General features: G+C 36.8%; 1 protein-coding gene across 7 annotated transcripts in view; it reads left to right on the top strand.

Annotated features, from left to right (window-relative positions):
- The window catches only part of FCHSD2 (FCH and double SH3 domains 2), a 291,030-nt gene that overhangs the window by 143,319 nt on the left and 129,880 nt on the right, over nucleotides 1-17,831 (top strand). For all 7 annotated transcript variants that reach the window (XM_057747584.1, XM_057747581.1, XM_057747582.1 and 4 more), the window contains 3 exons: nucleotides 11,469-11,602; nucleotides 15,523-15,577; nucleotides 16,430-16,558. In XM_057747584.1, the coding sequence (XP_057603567.1) occupies nucleotides 11,469-11,602; nucleotides 15,523-15,577; nucleotides 16,430-16,558 (318 nt within the window). The remainder of the gene's footprint in view (nucleotides 1-11,468; nucleotides 11,603-15,522; nucleotides 15,578-16,429; nucleotides 16,559-17,831) is intronic.

The raw sequence follows: 17,831 nt of genomic DNA, 5'->3' as shown, positions 1-17,831 counted from the left end.
TTTCTCTTTCTGTCTTACTTTGCTATGTATGACACACTCTAGGTCCATCCAACTTACTACAGATAACTTAATTTCATTCCTTTTTTATGGCTGAGTAATAGTCCATTGTATATATGTGCCTCATCTTCTTTATCCATTATCTGTTGATGGGCATTTAGGTTGCTTCCATTTCCTGGCTATTGTAAATAATGTTGCAGTGAACATTGTGGTACATGTTTCTTTTTGGATTATGGTTTTCTCTGGGTATATGCCCAGAAGTGGGATTGCTGGATCATATGGTCATTCTATTAGTTTTTTAAGAAACCTCCATACTGTTTTCCTTAGTGGCTGTATCAATTTACATTCCCATCAACAGTGCAGGAGGGTTCCCTTTTCTCTGCGCCCTCTCCAGCATTTACTGTTTCTAGATTTTTTGACAATGGCCATTGTGACCAGTGTGAGGTGATACCTCATTGTGGCTTTGACTTGCATTTCTCTAATGATTAATGATGTTGAGCATCTTTTCATGTGTTTGTTGGCCATCTGCATGTCTTCTTTGGAGAAATGTCTATTTAGGTCTTCCACCCATTTTGGGATTAGGTTGTTTTTTTGGTATTAAGCTGCATGAGCTGCTTGTATATTTTGGAGATTAATCCTTTGTTGCTTCATTGGCAAATATTTTTTCCCATTCTGAGGGTTGTCTTCTTGTCTCGTTTGTAGTTCTTTTGCTGTGCAAAGGCTTTTAAGTTTCATTAGGTCCCATTTGTTTATTTTTCATTTTATTTCCTTTATTCTAGGAGGTGGATCAAAAAGGATCTTGCTTTGATGTATGTCATAGAGTGTTCTGCCTATGTTTTTCTTTAAGAGTTTTATGGTGTCTGCCCTTACATTTAGGTCTTTAATCCATTTTGAGTTTTTTTTTTGTGTATGGTGTTAGGAAGTGTTCTAATTTCATTCTTTGACATGTAGCTGTCCAGTTTTCCCAGCAGCACTTATTGAAGAGGCTGCCTTTTTTTCCATTGTATATTCTTACCTGCTTTGTCAAAGATAAGGTGCCCATATGTGCGTGGGTTTATCTCTGGGCTCTACTCTGTTCCATTGATCTATATTTCTTTTTTTGTGCCAGTACCATTCTGTCTTGATCACTGTAGCCTTGTAGTATATTTTGCAATCAGGGAGCCTGATTCCACCAGCTCTGTCTTTCCTTCTCAAGATTGCTTTGGCTATTTGGGGTCTTTTGCACTTCCATACAAATCATAAAATTTCTTGTTCTAGTTCTGTGAAAAATGCTATTGGTAATTTGATTGGGATTGCATTGAATCTATAAATTGCTTTGGGTAGTATAGTCATTTTCACAATGTTGATTCTTGCAATCCAAGAACATGGTATGTCCCTCCATCTGTTTGTATGGTCTTTGATTTCTTTCATCAGTGTCTTATAGTTTCCTGCGTACAGGTGTTTTGCCTCCTTAGGCAGGTTTCTTCCTAAATATTTTATTCTTTTTGTTGCAGTGGTAAATGGGGGAGTTTCCTTAATTTCTCTTTCTGCTCTTTTGTTGTTAGTGTATAGGAATGCAAGACATTTCTGCACATTAATTTTGTATCCTTCTACTTTACTAAATTCATCAATTCGTGTTAGTAGTTTTCTGGTAGCATCTTTAGGGTTTTCTATGTATAATATGAAATCATCTGCAAAGAGTGACAGTTTTACTTCTTCTTTTCCAATTTGTTTTCCTTTTATTTCTTCTCTGATTGCTGTGGCTAAAACTTCAAAACTACGTTAAATAATAATGGTGAGAGTGGGCATCCTTGTCTTGTTCCTGTCCTTAAAAGGAATGCTTTCAGCTTTTCACCATTTAGGGTGATGTTGGCTGTTGGTCAGTCATGCGTGGCTTTTATTATGTTGAGGTAATTTCCTCCCATGCCCACTTTCTGGAGTTTTTCTCATAAATGGGTGTTGAATTTTGTCAAAAGCTTTTTCTGCATCTATTCAGGTTATCATATGGTTTTTATCCTTCAGTTTGTTAATATGGTGTATCACATTGATTGATTTGCGTATATTGAAGAATCCTTGCATTCCAGGAATAAACCGCACTTAATCACGGTGTATGGTCTTTTTAATGTGCTGTTGAATTCTGTTAGCTAGTATTTTGTTGAGGATTTTTGCATCTAAATTCATCAGTGATATTGGCCTGTAATTTTCTATTTTTGTGACATCTTTGCCTGGTTTTGGTGTCAGGGTGATGGTGACCCTGTAGAATGAGTTTGGGAGTGTTCCTCCTTCTGCTATATTTTGGAAGAGTTTGAGAAGGATAGGTGTTAGCTCTTCTCTAAATGTTTGATAGAATTCACCTGTGAAGCCTTCCGGCCCTGGGCTTTTGTTTGTTGGGAGATTTTTAATCACAGTCTCAATTTCAGTGTTTGTGATTGGTCTGTTTATATGTTCTATTTCTTCCTGATTCTGTCTTGGAAGATTATAATTTTCTAAGAACTTATCCATTTCTTCCAGGTTATCCAATTTATTGGCATATCGTTGCTTGTAGTAGTCTCTCATGATCTTGTGTATTTCTGTGGTGTCCGTTGTTACTTCTCCATTTTCATTTCTAATTCTGTTGATTTGCGTCTTCTCCCTTTTTTTCCTGATGAGCCTGGCTAATGGTTTATGAATTTTGTTTATGATCTTTGCTTTTGTTTCCTTCATTTTTTTTTCATTTATTTCCAATCTGATCTTTATGATTTCTTTCCTTCTGCCCACTTTGGGGTTTTTTCTTTCTCTAATTGTTTTAGGTGTAAGGTTAGATTGTTTATTCAAGATTTTTCTTGTTTCTTGAGGTAGGATTGTATTACTATAAACTTCCCTCTTAGAACTGCTTTTGCTGCATCCCATAGGTTTTGGGTCCTTGTGTTTTCATTGTTATTTGTTTCTAGCTTTTTTTTGATTTCCTCTTTGATTTCTTCAGTGATTTCTTGGTTTTTTAATAATCTGTTGTTTGGCTTCCATGTGTTTGTATTTTTTACAGCTTTTTCCCTGTAATTGATATCTAGTCTCATGGCATTGTGGTCAGAGAAGATGCTTGATACAATTTCAGTTTTCTTGAATTTACCGAGGCTTGATTTGTAACCCAAGATGTGATCTGTCCTGGAGAATGTTCCATGTGCACTTGAGAAGAAAGTGTATTCTGTAGTTTTTCGATGGAATGTCCTATAAATATCAATTAAGTCGAGATGGTCTAATGTGTCATTTAAAGCTGTGTTTCCATATTTATTTTCTGTTTGGATGATCTGTCCATTGGTGTAAGCAGGGTGTTAAAGTCTCCTGCTATTATTGTGTTACTGTCAATTTCCCCTTTTATGGCTGTTAGCATTTGCCTTACGTATTGGGGTGCTCCTATGTTGGGTGCATAGATATTTACGGTTGTTATATCTTCTTCTTGATCATTATGTAGTGTCCTCCAGCTTTCTTTTAACTTCCATTTGCATGGAATATCTTTTTCCATCCTCTTACTTTCAGTCTGTATGTGTCCCTAGATCTGAAGAGGGTTTCTTGTCGACAGCATCTATAAGGGTCTTATTTTTGTATCCATTCAACCAGTCTGTGTCTTTTGGTTGGAGCATTTAATCCACTTACATTTAAGGTAATTATTGACGTGTATATTCCTATTACCATTTTCTTAATTGTTTTGTGTTTGTTTTTGTAGGTGTTTTCCTTCTCTTGTGTTTCCTGCCTAGAGAAGTTCCTTTAGCAGTTGTTGTAAGGCTGGTTTGGTGGTGCTGAATTCTCTTAACTTTTGCTTGTCTGTAAAGCTTTTGATTTCTCCATTGAATCTGATTGAGATTCTTGCTGGGTAGAGTATTCTTGGCTGTAGGTTTTTCTCTTTCAGGACTTTCAGTATATCCTGCCACTCCCTTCTGGCCTGCAGAGTTTCTGCAGAAAGATCAGCTGTTATCCTTACGGGTTTTCCCTTATATGTTATTTGTTGGTTTTCTCTTGCTGCTTTTAGTTGTTTTTCTTTGTGTTTAATTTTCATTAGTTTGATTGTTTGCCTCTGTGTATTTCTCCTTGGGTTTATTCTGTATGGGACTCTCTGCACTTCTTGGACTTGATTAACTATTTCCTTTCCCATGTTGGGGAAGTTTTCCACTATAACCTCTTCAAATATTTTCTCAGACCCTTTTTTTTCTTCTTCTTCTGGGATGCCTATGATTTGAATGTTGGTGCGCTTAATGTTGTCCCCAAGGTCTCTGAGATTGTCTTACATTCATTTCATTCTTTTTTCTTTTTCCTGGTCTGTAACAGTTATTTCCACCATTCTATCTTCCAACTCACTTGTTCTTCTGCCTCAGTTATTCTGTTGTTTATACCACCTAGAGTATTCTTTTTTTTTTTTTTTTTTTTAATTTATTTTTTTTGGGGGGTACACCAGGTTCAATCATCTGTTTTTATACACATATCCCCGTATTCCCTCCCTTCCTTGACTCCCCCCCCTCGAGTCCCCCCCACCCTCCCTGCCCCAGTCCTCTAAGGCATCTTCCATCCTCGAGTTGGACTCCCTTTGTTATACAACAACTTCCCAATGACTATTTTACGGTTGGTAGTATATATATGTCTGTGCTACTCTCTCGCTTCATCTCAGTTTCCCCTTTACCTCCCGCCCCCTCCCATACCTCAAGTTCTCCAGTCCATTCTCTGTATCTGCATCCTTATTCTTGTCACTGAGTTCATCAGTACCATTTTTAGATTCCGTATATGTGAGTTAGCATACAATATTTGTCCTTCTCTTTCTGACTTACTTCACTCTGTATGACAGATTGTAGTTCTATCCACCTCATTCCATATAGCTCCATCTCATCCCTTTTTATAGCTGAGTAATATTCCATTGTATATATATGCCACATCTTCTGTATCCATTCATTTGTTGATGCGCATTTCGGTTGCTTCCATGTCCTGGCTATTGTAAATAGTGCTGCAATAAACATTATGGTACATGTTTCTTTTGGGATTATGGTTTTCTTTGGGTATATGCCCAGGAGTGGGATTACTGGATCATATGGTAGTTCTATTTGTAGTTTTTTAAGGAACCTCCAAACTGTTTTCCATAGTGGCTGTACCAACTTACAGTCCCACCAGCAGTGCAGGAGAGTTCCCTTTTCTCCACACCCTCTCCAACATTTGTGGTTTCCAGACTTTGTGGTGATGGCCATTCTGATTGGTGTGAGGTGATACCTCATTGTGGCTTTGACTTGCATTTCTCTGATGAGTAGTGATGTTGAGCATCTTTTCATGTGTTTGTTGGCCATCTGTATGTCTTCTTTGGAGAAATGTCTATTTAGGTCTTCTGCCCATTTGTGGATTGGGTTATTTGCTTTTTTGGTATTAAGCTTCATGAGCTGCTTGTATATTTTGGAGGTTAATCCTTTGTCCGTTGTTACCACCTAGAGTATTCTTAATTTCAGTTATTGTTCATTACTGCTTGTTTGCTCTTTAGTTCTTCTAGGTCTTTATTAAATGTTTATTGTATTTTCTTTATTTTGTTTTCAAGATTTTGGATCATCTTTACTATCATTACTCTGAATTATTTTTCAGGCAGTTTCTCTATTTCCTCTTCATATATGTATTCTTGTGGGTTTTTATCTTGCTCCTTTGCCTGCAGTATGTTTCTTTGGTTTCTCATTTTGTCTAATTTATAGTATTTGGTGTCTCGTTTCCCTGTGCTGCCTAGTAGTAATTCCTCTTGTTTCTGTTCCCTGCCCCCTGTGGTGGGGTTGATCCAGTGTCTTGAGTAGGCTTCCTGATGGGAGGGTCTGGTGCCTACTTTCTGGTGTGTGGATCTGAGTCTTTTCCCTCTGATGAGCAGGCCGTGTCAGGGGGTGTATTTTAAGGTATCTGTGAGGTTAATATGGCTTTAGATAGTCTGTGTGCTGATGGGTGGGTTTGTGTTCCTATCTTGTTTGCAGTTTGGTGTGAGGTATCCAGCACTGGCAGTTGTAGGCAATCGGGTGAAGCTGGGTCTTAGACTCTGATGGAGGCCTCCATGAGAATTCTCTGTGGTTAATCTTCCCTGTGGCTGAGGACTCTTTAGTGGTCTAGCATCCTGGACTTGGTGCTCCTTCCCCAGAGCCTCCAGCTTGACTTCTGGTCGAGAAATCTAGACTCCAGAGGTCGCTCATCCCAGTTATGTTGGGGTCTTTGCAGTCCTTTCTGGTGTCCTGGGTCTTCTGCTAGTGTTCAGCTGATTTTCTGTGGGAATTATTGCATCTTTTGATGTATTCCTGATGCATCTGTGGAGAGAGATGTAGTCCATGTCCTTCTACTTTGCTGCCATCTTTTTCCCTGTTTATCTATTTTATACATAGTAGTTTGTATCTGCTAATCCCAAATTCTTAATTTATCCCTCCCCTACCATGTTTCCCCTTTGGTATACATAAGTTTGTTTTCTTTCCTCTCCTTTTTTAAAAAATATGTATTTATTTATGTATTTATTTATTTGGCTGCATCAGGTCTTAGTTGCAGGATCTTCATTGTGGCACGTGAGATCTTCCGTTGCAGAGCACGGGCTCTTCAATATGGTGTGTGGGCTGTAGAACACCAAGCTGTCTAGTTGTGGCATGTGGGCTCCATAGTGAGTGGGCTCAGCAGTTGTGGCACGCAGGCTCTAGAGCACGCAGGCTTAGTTGCCCTGTGCCGTGTGCGATCTTAGTTCCCTGACCAGGGATCGAACCCATGTCCCCTGCATTGGAAGGTGGATTCTTAACTACTGAACCATCAGGGAAGTCCCTAAATCATTTTCTGTATGCTGACATTTGCTTATAAATCAACACAAGAGCCACAATAATCTAAGGCTTTTGTCATTCTGTTTTTTTCACTGAGGTAAAATTGACATAACATTATTAGTTTTAGGTATACAATGTAATGGTTTGATATTTGTGTATATTGCAAAATGATCGCCTCAGTAAGTCTAGTTAACATTCGTCGTTCTTATATTTAAACTAGCTATGCTTTTATCTATATCTTTCTAACTTATACTAGAGTTTACCTTCCTTGAAATAACTGGGATTCACATTTGTATGATACTTTAGAGTTTGTAAAATGCTATCATATCCATTATTGTCTCGTTTGATTTTCATAACAACCTGTTAGATATGTAAATATTATTATTTTACAAATGATGAAACTAAGGCTAAGAATGTTAGAGAGACTTAGGTAGTAAATTATCGAGCAGGAACTTGAATATACTACTTCCTAATTCCAAATTGTATGCAATCTTTTAAAAACACTTGAAGTTTAATGTTTACATAGGTTTACAGAAAAATACATACAACTTCTTCACCTCAGTAGACTATTTATAAATGTTCCCTACTCCTTTACCTTCTTAATTTTTGTAGTAGTTGTAATTAATATATGGATAATTTGTTTTAGAATATCCTGTTTTTTGCAGTTTTTATTTCCTAATTAATTGTTAAGGTTTCTATATAAGCTTTATGTTTATTATTTTTTATTCATTTTTACTTTATGTTTTAAAGTGAAATAAAATTTTCATTTATTCTGCTTTATTTGCTCATCCCTCTGTTTTATTACCACTAAGGTAATAAAAGTTAACTTTTTAAAAAGTTGCTTTCTTTCTTTCCTTTTTTTTTTTTCTTTCTTTTTGGCCGGCATGCAGGTTCTTAGTTCTCTGATGAGGGATTGAATCTGCGCCCCCTGCAGTGGAAGCTCAGAGTGTTAACCACCAGATCACCAGGGAAGTCCCAAAAGTTATTTTCTTAGGATGAATTTCCAAGACATGACTACTGGGTCAGAGAGCCTACTAGTTTGTAGGACTTCGATGTATTGGCCCAAGTTACTTTTATTTTTTATTCCTGTCTTTAAGTTATTAGTAAATCTATCTATCCTAGTATCTGTGTCATACTCAGAAACCATGCTTTTAATTTCTTCACTAGGACCCTGAATTATAATATCCCAGTTTGTCATTTTGTGTGATCCCTTAGCCCTAAGGTACAGTTACACATTCATTTCTCTGTCTGCTCAGTGCTGATAACTCTTGGGAAAGAGCTGGGCATATAGCACATCAAGGCTTTTCTTAACATAGGTATTATTAAGCTCCTTTTTAAGTGTGTCACTTAATGCATCTCAGAAAATTGGATTTCTACAGAAGAAATTTATTTTAAAAGTTGGCAAGGAAATCCTGTGCCTTTGCAAATTGATGACTTTTATGTAATAAATATTTTTGATATTTTGCTCTGTGCAGGCATTTTCCTTTGAAGAACAATCCAAATTACTCTCACTTGAAACAGTTCACTTGGGTGATGGAAAACATTTGACTATCGTTTTAATGAATGCTAGGGAAGAAAGGGTCATAAGAGCTCTCTTCATTGTGCACACAGGCTATCTCTGTTTGATAAACAGTATCATAGAAGCTTATGTAAAGGGGAAAAGCAAGCAGGAATAGAATCAACCAGAGTTTTCTGATGAGATTTTTGAGAAATCCTTTTGAAGATATGAACTATCACAAAATTCATCTGATATTGTGGCACGTATAGAAAGTAATTTAATAACCTTTTATAAATGAAAATGAATTAAATAATCTATATAAGATGTTTGGTTACCCAAGACTAAGGAGAGATGTCTTGTCCTTCAAAGGGTAGGGACATAAGGAATGAGAGACTATGCGTGTGTGTGTGTGTGCGTGTACACGCACTTGCACACATGCATGTGTGCTCATGTACAGGTACCCATGGTGTTCCTTTTGTGAAAATATACTGAGATCCTATCCACATGGTTTGCAGTCCTCAGGAAAACCTTTGACCTGCTGTGTTTTGTTTCCTCTCAAAATATTCAAATTAGCAGACCCTTTCAGTGCTTGTATATCACCCTGGGACTCCTGAGCTTCTCTGTTCATTAATTAGTTTTTCTGAGGCCAAGTTTCATTGTTTTGGATGAACATTTTGGGTATAGATACCTGACATCTGACTCCCCTTAAATAATTCATCCCATTTGCCCATTAAACACAGTTGTGTTTTTTCAGACTGTGCCTCAGTTCCTAGTTATTAATATCTAATTGTTGCCATGGAGCATTCTTTCAGCTCTTCACACATGCAAACATTGCACTGTTGGGATGTTTAGCACTTCTCTATGGGAATATCACGTTGTCATGGTATTATTTATTAAATGAGATTTGTTTTTGATAAGGACTATTAAAAATTAGAGGTTTTTCTGCAAGATAAAAGCTTACTATTTTAGTATGTCTATATAATGAAACAGTATTCAGCCATAAAAAAGCATGAAGAATTAGTACATGATACAACATAGTTGAACCCTGAAAACATTATGCAGAGTGAAAAAAGTAAGACATGTAAGCCCTCATGTTATATGATTCCATTTAAACAAAATGTCCAGAATAGGAAATTGATAGAGACAGAAAGTAGATTAGTGGTTGCCAGGGGCTGTGGGGTAGGTGGAAATGGGAGTAACTGCTAATGGGTTTGGAGTTTCTTTTTACTGTGATGAAAATGTTCTGGAATGAGAGAGAGGTAATGGTTTTACAACTATTGTGAATATCCTAAAAACCACTGTGGTATATGAGTTGTGTGTCAATTCTTTTAAAGCTTACTATTTTAAGATAAAGTAACTCTGTGTGAAACCATAAAACATAAGTATCACAAAACTAGGGTACACACTATAATGGGTTACCTGGTAAATTCACTGTGTGGTAGGTCGTTTAACCTCTTTAAGCCTGTTTCTTCATCTTAAAATAGGACTAATATGAATACTGTTATCCTAGGGTTGTTTTGAGGAGTAAATGTGATGTAATATCTATAAAGTGCTAAACCTAAGAGTACTGTGCTTGTGCAGTACACATAGGGAGTCTTCTTAAATGTAACTAAACATTCAGACTCACAAGTATCATAGGTCACTCCTGGCATGAGGATTACTTAGAAGGACATTAGGACAGGGAACACAGTTAAGCAGCAGGGCGGCATCCTGCATTAGTAGAATTAGTTCTCCCACCAGTTTATGCTTCAGTCTACATAGCTAATCAGAGTTATTCTGTTTGGTCCCCAGGTGACAGGTCTGGGACAAGGGAATGAGACTTAGATGTGCAGGCGTAGCCACAGGCCCTAAAGGAGAGGAATATCTTTTATTACAACTCTGTAGATAGAGCTTCCAAGGGACATGTCCAGGTATGGGAATCACCATACTCACAGAAGCCCAAAGCCAAGACTTTTCCATCAAATATTTGTAGTTCATTTGTAGTTTCTCCCAAATTGATGTAATTTACCCATCAGGGAAATGCATATTTATAAGCAGTGTAGCTGAATAACCCAGTTGACATTATGTCTTAATCAGGTTTCTATTGAAACACAGACCTAAAAAATTAAAGGTCTTATTTTCATGCAGCTGGGAAAGAGGTGTTGTTTTGTTTTGTTTTGTTTTACCCTTTATTCACAGCCTGACACTTAAAAAGTACTCAATAAATTTACCCGTAGGGAACCTTCCAGATCTCTCACTTCCTGTAAAGTAGTCCATTTCTTAACACCTAACAATTTCTGTGAAACTCTAGCCTATATGTCACATGTCTCAGTTTAAGTTTATTTGTGCGTTACCCGTGCTCTTCTAATGTCCTTGCTCTACTCCACACTGCTCACCCTGGCACAGTAGGCCCTTACCAATGTCTCTTCCTGCTTTGCTGAGTTTTCTCAGTCTCCATCATGCGCTGATGATGCTATTCCAGGCTCAGAAGTTTTTCAGTGGGGCTGCCCTGAACTAGCCTCAGACTGGTGAAACTTCTCAGGGGTTTGTTTCAAACTGGGGAAAATAATTCCCCTTTGAATGTCCAGAAGGGTCCCAAAGCAGTGTTACTTTGGCCCTGTTGTGTTATAAGAGTTTATTCATTAAATATTTCTTTGAGTGATTATGTCTGTCCTTTCTCCTAGAATCTAAATGTGTATCCAAAGAATTGAGTAGGGTATAGTTTTGAGTAATAATTGTTATATGGTATCGAGGTTTGTTGCTTCTCTTCTCCCTCTTGGGCTTATCATGTCAAACTTCTCAGATTTAACTCCTTTCCTAGAAGTGAATCCTTCACTACCCTTTGTACCATCAGTTCTCCAAACATGTAGAGAAACTTTATTAATATTATGAAGATTACAGAATTGCTTTAATCTTTTGCGTTTATTGCTATGTTCCAACAATAAGAGCATTTTCACTGTTGCTCTTCTTATGCCTTATCTTTATGTCAATTATCAGCAGCACTCAGAGGTTATTCCTCAAAACAGAGTTGTTAAGCAAACTGTGACACTGCTCGATACATTACTTGAGATGGGAGTACCGGCTGTTCACTGTATTTTAATTTGCAATTGGAAGGGTACTAAAAGTGCTGATTCTTCTCCTGGGTTTCCATCCTGAGGGCGTAGTGCATAGTTCTTAGGACAGACTCATTTTCTGTAAGCCTGAAGACTAAAATCATAATAATTGCACTTTGTATTTTACAGTGTGTGGACCAGTTGACAAAGATCCAAACTGAATTGCAAGAGACAGTGAAAGATTTAGCTAAAGGCAAAAAGAAGTACTTTGAGACTGAACAGATGGCTCATGCAGTACGAGAGAAAGCTGACATCGAGGCAAAGTATGTGTTTTAGCATTTCTGAAAAAGTGATTATGCAAATAAATGTTATTTTTGCCAGTACTTTGTTTTCTGTTAATACAAGGCATAGATTCATTCTTAGGTTATATTGGTTTCATTGGATGTATAAATGTTACATACTTTAGATCAAATTTTTCTTTTATGTTGGTTGATTTTTGTTTAAATTAATATAAGCAAAATGGAAATATTTGATCAGTCAGTTTTCACATTAAATTGAATTTTGAAAAGGAAGGAAGATAAATGAACATTGTAGTGCAAGCTTAGCAAAAGTCTGGTTAAGGTTGCTATGGTGTCTGAATATCAGGGTTGTAGAGCCACATTTTTCTCATGCCAGACTAAATCAATTGTAGTTGAAAATCTCTGCCCCTCAGTATGCCTTTGAAGGACCATGGACACATCAAGTGAATAAGAGTACTGACCTCAGTATAGAAACCCTGCCCCAGAATTTCTCTTACATGAAATTCTAACATATATACTTTTTAATGTATGCTTTAGCAACTGTGTGAATTTTACTTTCAGTATATGTAAATAAGAAGTCCTTTATTTTGAGAATAATTAGGAAAAGACGGAACTGGCAGTTTATAACAGAAAGAAATATAAAGCTAGCAGTAGAGATTTTGGTAGTGACAACTTGAAGAAAGATTAAAATTTTTTAAGAAAAAATAAACCTGTGTTATAGAATGGGATTCTGAAGATGTCTGTGAGGAAAGGTGAGGCTCCCATTCGGTGAGCTCACTGATGGAAAATGTAGGAGTTTGAATTCCTAGTCATGAAGTCAGAAACGCTATGAACACTTGTACAGAGTAGGAAGGGGTCAGTGGTGTCTTTCTAATATAGTTTTTTATCTGCAGGAAATTAAGCAATCTCACAGGCATCTTGTGAAAATTTAGGGGCTCCTGGAAAGTTTATTTTGTACCAAGGAATGGTAAATATAAAGTGCTTAATGTTACTGGAAAACATATTTAATATTCCCCTAACTTTATCTTTACTATTTTATTATTATAAGCTTACAAATATTTCCTGTACTTTGATAGAGTCAATGAACCCATCTTCCCAATAAGACCTAAAGTTTTTAGATTAGGTGCTCTCCATTAGGAATATCCTGTCATGGTGGTTTTTAAGAACTTGTTTTTTAAAACTCTCAGGGATTCTAGAACAGAGAATTGACAGATCTGTAGAGTATAAATACCTACTTTAGCCAGGGTACACAGGATGAATATGAGGACAGTTGTGGGGCTGTTCCTGAAAAGTGTGGATTTGACAGCATCTAATTGATGCTGATCGTAAAAAACTGCCTTTTAATATGGCCCAGATTCAAAGAGGATACAGCAAATTAGATGTTTAGTTCAATGTGTAACTTTTCTGGAAAATCAATTCTACAACAGAGAAAGAAATGCCTCTTTATCTTCATTTACTCGCCAGGTGTCTATTGAATAACTACTCTATGTCAGGTACTATGGATACAGAGATGATTAAGATAAGCTTTGCCCTCAAAAAATTTAAAGCCTAGAATTAAAAACAAATGCGTTTTAAGATAAATTTATAATTTGTTTATTCACAGTAAACTCAAAGAAATTATGTGCCTAAAGTCACTCACCTACTAATTTATTGTAGTAGTGTGAAAACACTGTTATGAAAGCTTAGAAAATAGATAATTTTGCCTAATGAAAAAGGAAACCTTTATAGACGAAGTGATGTTTGGACACAGTTCTGAAGAATGGTTTTTCTAAGCAGAGATGAGAAGGACTATCAGAAAGGGAAGGGGAAGTGAAAACTGGGCTGTATGTATGTCAATAGTTTTGACAGATGACTTGACAGAGATGTGTACATTAGGAGAGAGCATAGAAGGAAGGATGCAGTTTGAAGGGATGGATGAGTTCCACTTTGAATATGTAGGTTCTGATAAATCTGTGGGACTGTGGGGTGAATATATTTGGTAGGGGGTTATATATATGACTCTCAGATGAGAATTTGGGCTCAAAGATCTTGCTTTGGGGATCAGTTGCATATCAGATGATAGTTAAAGGCATGAAATCATATATAAAATGAGATGAGATGTTGAGTTTGGAAACCTAAGGAACATTAACATTTGGAAGGTAGGTAAGGAAGAGGAGTATGCAGTATGGTTCATTGTGTATATTTTATTTGTTCTAGATCATAATCTGTGAGGACAGGAACTGTATTATTTTACCTATTACTGTTACCTTCTTTATCACCACATGAGGATTGTATAAGGATTAGCAAATGAAGCAGAAGCCAGAAACTTAAATCCTTATGTTGGAAAATCCAGATGCAGCTCAGACTATTTAGATAATGGCTACAAAAAAAGTAGAAATGAGTATACCCCAGACACAGTCTTACTTAACCATGAACAGGCACTCTCAAATTTTAAAGTCTGTGGCCTTTGCTTTTCTAGATCAAAATGAATAGGAATCTGATTAATAAAAACAAATAGGGACTTCCCTGGTGGCTCTGTGGTTAAGAATCCACCTGCCAATGCAGGGGACACGGGTTCAATCTCTGGGCTGGGAAGATCCCACATGCCGTGGAGCAGCCAAGCCCGTGTGCCACAACTACTGAGTCTGTGCTCTAGAGCCCGCAAGCCACAACTATTGAGCCCGCATGCCACTACTGGAGCCCGCGTGCCACTACCGAAGCCCACGTGCCTAGAGCCCATGCTTCGCAGCAGGAGAAGCCACTACAGCGAGAAGCCCCCACTCGCCGCAACTAGAGAAAGCCCACGTGCACCAAGGAAGACTCAATGCAGTAAATAAATAAGTAAATAAATAAATAACAAAGAAAATCCCCATCAAATATGAATCTGGCAAGGTAGTAAAAGAACAGCAGTATCATAGACCCAGCTTTTTTTTTAAACAGTGGAGTAGTTGGAATGCATGTTTGTACATCCTTGAATGTCTCTCTCGTTAGAAAGTTGAGAGGCTGCTTTTTCTATTGTCCTCACACTTGCTCTGCAGAGACTGGCTTGCTCTGTCTTCCAATACCAAATGGCCTGCAACCTTCCTTCCTATTATGGCATAGCTTCCAGCACTTTCATTGACTTTTCCCATGGCAATCACCATGACACTGCAGTCAAGACAAACATTGCAGCTTCAAAAATCACTGATCGAGGGAATGTTGATTGTTCCTTAGCATTTTTCTCCTTGCGGGTTATCTCTGGTTGTTTTGGTAAAGCCAACATATTTTTATTACTGATTGTTAGATTATTATTCCCCTCCCTGCTGAGAGGGATCAAGGGAAATAAGAACACCAGAAAAGACAAGGTTAAATAGAACAAAATCATATAGGGAGGAAAGTCCAAGGGCTTTATCACTATCTTCTGAATACTCTAGATATGTTAAGAGTGGAGGGAGCACATAAGCAGACACCCAAACAAGAAGAAATTTTAATGAGAGACATGATGGAATTAAGGCCTTTGTAGAGATGGTCAATATCATATTGTAGATTGCATTCCTGATATTGTTACAGCCTATCACACATGGCCCTAAAAGCCTGCCAATCTTTGTCACCATAGGTTGGTTATCCATGGACTTCTTTACAGAAACTAAAGTGTATGTAATTGTATGATACTGGGAATAACCTATAGTTTGATGACTCTTGTTTATTAGGAGATACCAACATATTGGATTTTTCCAATTGTATTTTTGTCATTCAGGATATTTTTACTTTATTAATCCCACTATTTTCTCTTTCACCATAATAATAAACTTTTTCCTGTAGTAAAATAAAGGAAAATAATCATTGCTTTTGGTTTTCCATTTATTTAGTTCTCTTTTAGAATAGCGTTATGGGGAAAGGTTGCTTGTTAAAAAATTTAATGATTATATTTAATCATTATGTAATTTGATAATTCTGTTAAACATACTTTTCTGTTTTTATTATAGATCTAAACTTAGTCTTTTTCAATCAAGAATCAGTTTACAGAAGGCAAGTGTAAAGGTGAGTTTTTTGAAAACTATATTTCATAATTGAGAAACCTGAGCTTAGAATTGGGCCTTTTGAGGGTGCAGTTCAGTTATTTCCATCTAATTTCCATTTAGAGACGCATTTTAAAGTCATTAGGGAAAAACTTTTTTTTTCCCAGTTCGTGGGGGTTTTTCAATGAGGTGTCAGCACTTTGGATACTCCCTGCTTCTCAAAATTGCTTTAGAGATAAGTTTCTATACCTAACCTGCTGAGGTAGCCTGTTGTCTTCAACATTTAGTCCAAGAGACTTTAACAAGTCCATGGGCTTTAGAAAGCTCTACAAAATCCATTTCACTCAGATTTATACCTCTGAGCAGATGTTCTGGGCCAGATACAAGTGAATTTTTCCTGTGGGATCCTCAAGCTGTAGAAATACCTGATTAATAAGCTTAGTAACCTGCCTTTGTCTGCCAGGCTGCCAGCTAGCCTGTATTTCTTTTGGCACATTAGGGAGTATTGATTTTTTTAAACTATTTTCTAACTCCAGCAGAATTTACCCAAGTCTGAAGATAAGGGACTTAATTTGGGAGCCTTTATTTTCCTATCAGAATAAAATGAGCAAAACATTTTGAAGTTCTCTCAAAAGCTTAGGAAATACTTAAAGTGTAAATAACAAATATTTGAAAGCACTCTTACTCTGTGAAACAGTTCTAGTCATTGTTTAATTCTTCAATAGTGTTGAATAATTTTTATATGCATATAAATGTTTCTCCACATGGTCATCTTTACTCTTGTTGGGGAGCCAATGAGTGGTATCCTCATATGTTTTTCAGTATAGTATCAGTTTCCACTGACTGTTTTTTTTTTTCTCTTACTATGTTTTAGTTAAAAGCCCGGCGATCTGAGTGTAATTCCAAAGCTACGCATGCAAGGAATGATTATCTTCTTACATTAGCGGCAGCAAATGCACACCAGGATCGCTACTATCAAACAGATTTAGTTAACATTATGAAGGTAATACAGACTTAATATCTGTGGTAATTTTGTATCATTAAAGACAAAACAACTCATGAGTTGACTCTTGGGTGTATGGGATTGAGTCTATAGAATAGCAGCCAGGCTATCTTGCATTTTGTTGGAATATACTTGGTATTGTTTAGGTAACATCTATTTCATGTAATTCTGAATTAATTTTAGTATAAGAAAATGTTTAAAGCCAAATCATAGTAAAAGGTTGTATTATTCCCTAACAGCGGCAGATATTCACTGTACAGGGATTGTTAATATATGATTATTTTTAAAAAGCTTAGATTTTTAAAATTTTATCATTTTATGCTTAATTCATAGGTGAACTTGTACATTAATATTTTATGAGGTACCTGTCGGTGAAACAAGAGGAAATATAACTAGTGGTTACAAGAAAATGTCTCTACCCTAAAATGTAGATAGAATGGATTACAGTTTCTTGTATACCAAAATTTGACTTTGCTTTTTCCCTGTTTATACACCTATATGTATCTTTAACTTTAACTCAAGTAAGGGACAAAGGCTGGAGGAGAAGAAAACTTTTTTTACCTGCTGCCAGGTTTGCCCTCACTGCTGGTAGACAAGTTATGCTTTGAGTTGTATCTCATTCTCTCCTTTTGTCTCAAGGACCCAAACTTTTGATTATTCTGTGTTTGGTTTCAACACATCTCTCTCAAATGTATTGTTCTTAATGACTGTCCAAACACATTGCTTTCATTGAGTTGCTTGCTTTATGAATCAGAGGTGTTGAGAAGGGGGTGCAGCAGGAGTGGGTGCTCTTTTTTTTCTACATTGCCTCTGGAAAAGAGATAAACTCTGTTCAGAAACCACAAGTTCTTTCCTTGAAAGTAGAGCCAGGACATTTACTAGAAACTTTAAGGAAAAACGGAGGAATGAAGAGAATAAAACTGAATTAAGAAGTATCCTATTGCAAATTTTTTAATTTCCTATTTGTTTATAGTCTGAAATCCCCTTTTCCTGGCTTCTATCCTGTTCTGACTTCTGCTGGTTAGAATACAGGTAGTGAGAGAGACAAGGGATTGTTTTGACATCCCAGACGAGAACTCTACATACATTTTCCCATAAAATGTTGGACCTAGAGGTTTAGACATTTTAGTAGAATCTTAGTAGGTATTACATAGTGCTTCTGACTTACGAGGACCAACTGGAGACTTGGCTTCCTGTTATAACATGGTTTCTCTAGGGAAATATATATACTCAGATTCAAACAACTTGTTTATTAAAGAAGATTTTTAATACA

This window comes from Hippopotamus amphibius, chromosome 9, assembly GCF_030028045.1.
Source record: "Hippopotamus amphibius kiboko isolate mHipAmp2 chromosome 9, mHipAmp2.hap2, whole genome shotgun sequence".
Classification (NCBI taxonomy): Eukaryota; Metazoa; Chordata; class Mammalia; order Artiodactyla; family Hippopotamidae; genus Hippopotamus; species Hippopotamus amphibius.
The sequence above is the reverse complement of the archived record's forward strand: the minus strand, read 5'-3'. Positions and strand labels throughout refer to the sequence as shown.